A 7568-nucleotide genomic window follows, 5' to 3' on the forward strand; every position below is an offset into this window, starting at 1 on the left:
CTGTTTGGTAGATTGTTCAGTCCATTTATAGCTCAATCGGACTTGTTTTTCCAGTAAAATTGGATCTTGGGTCAAAATCAGTGTATGGTAAGCCACCAGGAGGCGTGTTGATAAAGCCAGCAGTGAAGGCAGTGACAGACCAGTGAGCAGACGAGGGTCCGTTCAAGATGAAGCTGTTTCTGGCTCTTCTGTTTGTTGCTGTCGCTGGTGTGGAGTTTGGTAAGGTTCTGCTCTGACTTATCCAAACTCCTGCAGGGGATGGAGAGTGATGGGATGGGCTGTGTCCTGCTCCCAGTGAAGTCCATGTCTTTCACTTTGAGCAATTTTAGGCAAAGATCTGTCTTTGGGATATTTCCAACCTGTTGGATGTTAAGGATCACTGTCRTATAGCTGGGATTGTTACTTTAGGCTCTTTAGGAAGTGTTACAAGATGAAATGTGATTATATGGTATCATTTCTTTAATCSAAGCTTCAACTCTCACTTTTAACATGTTTTCTTGCTTAATCTGACTCTCCTCTTCTGTCTTTTTAACTTTCTGTTCTGCTTGTGAGACAAAGCGAGCTAGCCTGTTTGATGCATTGTGTGTAACGGCTCTCTCTAATTATATGTTGCATATATAAAGCTCAGCCATTAGAAGTGAGAAAGATGGGCTAGGACACAAAGCTGGTGTCCTAGGTACTGCAGGTCTGATTTTTCCAGTCCATCACGGTCTGAGTGGAGCCAAGGACAATTTCAGCAGTCCACCTGTGAAAACATCAAGGGTGAAGTGTTTTGGAGTGTTTCCTCATTCACAGGTGGATTTGGGATGTTGTGCTGGAGTTTGCCACTATGGGGAGTGACCCCCTACCATCCTCCTGCCTCCTTTCTGTTCCGATTGGGCAACCCACCATCTCACTGGAGGGGGTGGGCTTGAAGCACACCATCAAGTGGGCAGACCAACAGCAGCCTAGCATTGGGGGTGACTCTTCTGGGACATGGAGGAAGGGAACAAGCCCCATGAGCCCTGTCTGCTCAGGGATACCACACAGACCCGATCCCTTCATTTCCATCAATGGGATTCAATTGATTCTCTTCCATTACCAGGTCCATGAGTCCAGGTACGGTAGGGTCTTTGGGATATGGGTGTTTTCTTTCCCAAGGCAATAGGGAGTCTCTGCATTGCAGGCAGCCCAATATGAGCAGTGATGCCATAGCCGTAGCCTCTAATGGTGAAGGGTGACTCACAGAAGGAAAGGACATCCTGGCACAGACTCCCCCCTCCCCCTGCTTCCATCAGTGTTGCCACCAGGTTACCTTCTTGCCCAATAACACTTTTTACACCACTGAACCTAAGCTTAGAGCTGGGGTTGGCCTGGGGCTTCAAGGGAAGTCCTATGCAGGATAAATACAGGTCTCCAGAGAAGCTGTGGATCTTATTGGGATATTTGCATGCTCTAAACATTTTCTTCAGGTCCAGCCAGTGCAGGGTCTCATTTTATCACTGCCTGTTTGAGACTAGGAGCTATGTAAGGATTGCCCATCTGAAGTCACCCACAGAGAGCGGGTGCAGATCCATTAGAGAGAAGGACAGTGCATGATTCCTCTGAGAGGCTGCTATACTGTAGGACATTGGATGCTCTGGAATCAGAAGAGATAGCTATTGTATTTCTTTTTTTATGTGCCTTTCCTCCTCCAGAGAAGGTCTGTCCTGCTCTGATCATTGGTAGTCCAAAGCCTCTATGGGCTTGTGTTGTGCAAAGAGCAATGGGTGCCTCATGCTCACCAGAGCTGCTGCAGCAGAGACCAGTCATCAACAGTCTCCAGAGCAGGAGATATTTTCTTTCATCACTGCATCCTATTTATTCTGGTGTGTTTGTTCTTCAATGGAGAGACAACAATTCAGAGAGGAACATCACTAATCAGTAGAGGATGGCTTGGAGAGAAAGGACTCTGTGGTCAGATCTCCCTAAGACTAGGGAAAGGATCATCTAGAAGGAAGAATGGACAACGATGGGGTGGGACACAAATTTGGTCTAGGATTCACTCACCAGCTTAGCTTTGCCAATCTGTCTAATGAGAGCGTGACAAAAGTTGAGCAACTGGGGAGCAGAAGCTCCTGCTGTGGCCCAGTGCTGCCACATTTCTCTCTCCTGTCCTGTCCCACCTCCCTGTCCCATTCAGGTAGTCATGGACAGGACAGATGCTCTGATTTGTCAGGCAAATGCTAGCAAAACTTGGAAAATGCAGAGTGGATTCTGCAGAACAAAATTTTTCTTTTACACACTCTCACCTCTGCAAAGCTGGGATAAAACTTTGACATATCCACAATTCCTTCAAGCTTTCTCCTGGGCATGAACAGAATCTGTGTAATTTTGGCATTTTCTAGAGGGACAGTCAGAGGTGAAGGATGAAAGATCTGACAATATCCAAGTGAAGCTGGTAAAATCTTCTCTAAGAAATTCTGCTAATTTATCGTCCCTCTGCTTTCAGCTCCCCTAAAAGGATGTGCTGTCACTAAATTGAAATACTTTAGCCTTTTACATTTCCCTCTTCTTTTAAAGAAGCCTCACAATTTGTCTCAATCCATTTTCATACTGTGATTTCCTTTTTAATCTGTTGCACGTCTGCTTGTCTATGTGTAAGTTCATAAGTTCTTAAAACGAGAAGGAACCACTAAGTCTGTTATCTAACTCCCTTCACAAATAGGCCAGATAGATAGATTTTCCTGAGCTTGCTTAAAACAAGGYTTTTAGACACCACGTCTTAAAGTGTCCAAGTCACAGTGTCTCCTCCCTGCTCTCTGAGATGCCATGTAAACTTTGCTTCTGGAGAGCTGCATCACTTGCAAAAGTAAAGTTGTTCCATTCCGGCTTATTGTGTTAAACATTTCTCTATTTGATATCTTTTCCATTTCTAAAGAAAGCTATTCTTATGACTATAGCTACTATTAAATGTATTTAACAATGTCTGAGTAAGGTCAATGAAAATATCTGGTTTGCACATGTTGGGGTCAATGCTTTATTTATTTAAGGTTCCTTGGTGCATATTCTTTGGTATTGACTTTGACTTGTCYGATGTTGATTATCAAGAAATGAGAATAATGACAAAGCTTCCTCCCTAAAGCTGTATTTAACAGCTGTCAGATGCAGAATTAAACTGTAAGCAAAACATCAGACCACAATGAGGAAAGCAGAATAATCAGGCAAGCTTTGAATAAAGGCAGGAGAATTGCTGGGTCTATTTGTATAAGGACTCCTTCTGACTTACTAATTGGGATGAAGTTGCAGGTGGTGTCTATTTACATAAGGTGGATTGCTTGGCTCTGCCTGCTGTTATAACACCCTACTTTAGCTGGGCTGAGCTAGGCTGAATTTTTGGTGGGGTTTAAAGTGATGTCATCAGGGCTGTTGCACAGATGGAGTGAGAAGGATTTTTCAGACAGGACCATATGTGACAAACAAGGGGCTGCCAGCCTGCGATGGTACCAAAAATGCCTTGTTATGTCTGCAATGCCTGACACTGAGGTGTCCAGTTGGGGCTGGAATTGAGGACCTAGACCAAGTGTTGGGTTCCTCAGCAAGACATGTGGAGAGTAAAGTGCTCTAGAAAGTTTGTCCAAAAAAGGCTTCTGTTGGCTGGGAATCTTTGAGCTGTGTGACAAGAAATACGAATCACTCCTTTGACTTGAGATCCTTAGCCTGGAGCAATCTTGGAAGGTCAGGAATGCTCTGGAAATACTCACTGCACCACAAGGCTCTGAGGTCTTCAGCGTCTCTTTCTCAAATCTGTCCATCCCGAAATGCTTTAGGCACTAAGGGACTCAAGCTGAGGTTGTTCTGCACATGTAGGAGCCAGTTGGCACCTGCAGCCTTGCAGGGGCCTTTGCAGCCCAGCTGGGAGGTGATAAAGGGCATCTAGGAGCTGGTGAGGGATAAGGCAGTGTGAGCTACCTTGGACTGGATTTTGGGACTTTGGCACCAAAGTCTTCTGGCCTCTTTTTATAGCACAGTGGGCCTGTGTCTTCCCACGTGATCTATTATTATGCCCACAGTCTTCTTTTTCAAATAAGTTTTTACTCATTCTTTTCTTGAAACCAGTATCTCAGCACAGGGTAAGTGGTAGTGCTTTATTTGCTCTCATGGCTCAGCAAATTTGATGGAGACAGTTCCTCCTCTCTGGAATGATCTCCTGCCTGACAGCTCCCACCCTTGGGACCTGGGAGAGGGTTGATGGTGTGGTCAGCAGATACTGCTGTCCTTGTTGTAACTGACATTCAAGTCTGACTTCTCTGTTCATCCAGATTGCTTTCCAATGCTCTGTTAACACAAAGACAAGGAGGAAAGCAGTTGCAGAATAAGACAGAGTTGGGGTAAACTAGCTACAAGTGTGTTTACTTTCCTGTGGGAATAAGGCAGATGCAAGGAACCTGGGGGTGTGGTTGGTTGGCAAGCAGAAAGCTTAGACACTTGGCATAAACATGTGAAGCAGGGCCTATTAGCTAACTGTGATAATGATTAAAAGAAAAACATCTTGCAAATTGCACAATTGAAGAATTGGACTTCTCCGCGGTCCCTGCATGTCTTAGCTGGCTGCTGGCATCTGGGCCTAGAACTTCAAAGAATTCAGGCATTGAAATGTTGCATTTTGCAATGCCCATCTTCTTGGCATCCAGCCACCCTGCAGAATAGTCAGCTCTGTCTTAGGTAATCCAATTGCTCCCATGGTGATAAGGGAGAAGCAGGTGGGTCAAGTAGCTCCTCCTCTGTCTTTTTGTGAATGTAGTCCTGATTTTTTTCTTTTTATCATCATCATTTTTGTTATTTAGAGTTGGAATGCCCCACCATATTCAGCACATATTTACTGCGTGCTCCAGGGTGCGTAACCAAAAATTAAGTAAAATCCTCCCTTCTTAAACCCTTTTTTTCAGACTACTTAAAACCTATCTGCAAAAAAATACCAAAACTACCAAAAACCCTGATAACAAAGCAAGAGCAGAAGGAGCATCTTTTTGCCCCAAACATTCAGCAGCCTAGTGTTGATGGGACTTTCCTGTATTTTGGGGCCCCTTGATTTTGACTCTGTCATGCCTGACTTGTTATGAGGGGAGCTGAACCCGCATCTAAGGCTGTGATTTGAGCACCACACTACTGTATTTCTTATTTGCCTTCCTACAAATACCTTCTACTATTCCACCCCCTATTCCCAGTATAAGTATTGTGGAGAGATACCTTTTGCAGAGGTACCTGGAGGGGGATTGACAGCACCACACTAATGCCAGCCCCATGTTGCTCCTCTTTGCAGCCAAAGCCTTGAAATGCTACACTTGCTATGAACCTACCACCAGTCCGAACTGCCTGAGGGTTCAAAACTGCACTGAGAATGAAACCATGTGCAAGACAACCATGTATTCCGTGGAGGAAGGTAAGGAAGAGACTCCCAGAGGAAGAAATATCTGTTCAAATTTACGGCAGAGCGGGGAAATCCTTCCAGGTCTCACAGTAGGAGAAGAGTGGGGGAGCATGATAGGACAGCAGCAACCTTCCATACTGCAAAGGCTAGGAGGATTCTAGTCTGCTAGTCTTGCCTTTGTTAGTAGCCCAGTTTGACTTAAGCTCGGGAAGTAATTTTATCCCATTACTCTGGCTGCAAAATGGGAGCATAACACTCTTTATTCATATTTGTAACATGAATTGGTGTCTGCCCGGGGAAGACTGCTGGCATGGGGAGCAGTGCATTTCCTTGCTTAAAAAATGTAAGCCTGGAAGAGAGCTCTTGAGGGCCAGAGAGCAGTCCCCTGCTGTCACTGAAAGCAGCTTTCACAGGAGTGAGCACTTAGTGAATGCAAGCTAATAGCCACCATTCAGCCTTGAGTGTGTTCAGGGAAAATGTGTTGGCATGATTGTATTCTGATGTTCAGGTAGCTTTCTCAACTAGAGTCACAGAGCTAGAGAGAATTCTGGCTCTGCAGACCATTTACGTGATTCACACAATGGGTATGGGTTTAACAGTGCTCTCCTGACTCCGAAACTGTTTATGAAAGCTGGGTGGAGAAGACATAGCAGTAGAGATGAGCAAACCTTAGTGTGGTGGAAGGCCAACTTCTGATCACCTGGAAGCAAGCAGAAATGCCCTTGAATTCTCTAGAGCTCTCAAGAAGACTTTGTCAGTCTGATTGGTGACATACTGGTCATAATCTGCCAAAAATAAGAGACATGGTGTTTGAACCGGACCTATGACCTTAGTGTTGAGTGTAGCTAGTGATTCCCCTAGGGACAGGGAGCTTTTCTCCTCCATTCCTCCTATTCCTAATTGTTCCTTCTGTCTTGCTTTCCAATGCTGTAGTGTATCCCTTCGTGGGAGTCTCGACTGTCACCAGGATGTGTGCTTCCGTCTGCATCCCATCTGACGTGGACGGGATCGGCCTGACGCGTCCTGTCTCCTGCTGTTATTCTGACTTCTGTAACGTCGATGGTGCAGCCAGTCTGAGGATAGGCTTTGTACCGGTTGGGATACTGGCAAGTTCCCTTTGCATCCTCTTCTGGACTAGAATGTGAGGAGCTGTGGGGGAGGTCTTTCCTACCGAAGAACCCACCTAAGAGGAGAAATAACCCCTACCAGCCCAGCCTTCCATTTGGGTGCCTCATGGACAACCTTCAACAGCTCCCAGAAATTGCTTTTTCAGTGCCTGCCCTCCTGCCATGACCAAGAGAGAAGCAAAGCTCAAGAAGCCCTCTCTAATCTTTGGGTTGACTTGCCCACAGCTCCCACAAAACTTACTCTGGAGTTCCTTTGTTGTGCTGGTCTGGATGGTTTTGAACTTAAAATTCTGCTGTACAGGATATATTTAAAGTAAAAATCCTGGAGCTAAGAGCCTTCCACACCACCTTAGACCATTTTTTCCCCCCAGGTGTTGGCCAACAGAATAGCTGAATTGACCAGTCTTCTCAGTTGAAATTCATTTTTATGTGATGGGTCCTCTCCACCCCACAGTTTTGTGCTGGGCCTTTGTGCTGTCTAAATTTCCCTCTTAGCGCATAAGAAGTTAAGGAGACACTTCTCTGCTTCCAAAATATGAGGCAGGAGACTAAACTTCCCATGCCATTGATTCGATCCAAGGAGGCTGAACTGTCTTTTGTTTTCTGTACCCTTTTGACTTGAATAAAAACAATATTGAATTAAGTCTGTAGTGATTGCTGAAGTTATGTATGATGCACCCATCCTGTGAGGAAATCTATGACATTTTATTTTATTTTATTTTATTTTATTTTATTTTAATTATTTATTTTCAAACTCCAGCTCCACCTTTCAATATCTGTTACTTGGTGGGGTGAGTTAGGTTCCGTGGTCAGTCTTGCAGCAGATTTGTAAGACAGGCCCCATTATCCCCCACTGCCAGTGTGAGCAATCACACCAGAACATTTCATGACAATACTGGAGGGGGTTTGCTGTGAGACCATGCACTGGATCACAGAACTGCTGTCCATGATACACAGTCCTGTGTTCTGCCACTGGGCTTTTTTTGCTGTTGATGCCTATACTGTACTGTTGCTCTTCTGCACTTCTCCTTCTTCTGGCCATCCTCAATTCT

The 7568-nt window shown here is 45.0% G+C and overlaps 1 protein-coding gene across 1 annotated transcript; it reads left to right on the forward strand.

Annotated features, from left to right (window-relative positions):
• The first annotated feature begins 829 nt into the window (after window positions 1-829).
• LOC112967858 lies at window positions 830-7116 on the forward strand. Its single transcript, XM_026069469.1, has 3 exons — window positions 830-1103; window positions 5282-5401; window positions 6323-7116. Exons 1-3 carry the CDS (start codon window positions 830-832, stop codon window positions 6532-6534), a joined length of 606 nt encoding a protein of 201 aa, XP_025925254.1. The 3' UTR covers window positions 6535-7116.
• Window positions 7117-7568: the final 452 nt, after the last annotated feature.

The sequence above is a fragment of the Apteryx rowi genome, unplaced genomic scaffold, assembly GCF_003343035.1.
Source record: "Apteryx rowi isolate R43461 unplaced genomic scaffold, aptRow1 scaffold_106, whole genome shotgun sequence".
In the NCBI taxonomy this organism is placed as follows: domain Eukaryota; kingdom Metazoa; phylum Chordata; class Aves; order Apterygiformes; family Apterygidae; genus Apteryx; species Apteryx rowi.

Bases quoted from the DNA above. Each gene is read 5' to 3' on its own strand.
- LOC112967858 (XM_026069469.1), top strand. From the start codon at position 830: ATGGGGAGTGACCCCCTACCATCCTCCTGCCTCCTTTCTGTTCCGATT. The intron at 1,104-5,281 runs GTAGGGTCTTTG...TCCTCTTTGCAG, and splicing joins GGTCCATGAGTCCAGGTACG to CCAAAGCCTTGAAATGCTAC. The intron at 5,402-6,322 runs GTAAGGAAGAGA...CCAATGCTGTAG, and splicing joins CATGTATTCCGTGGAGGAAG to TGTATCCCTTCGTGGGAGTC.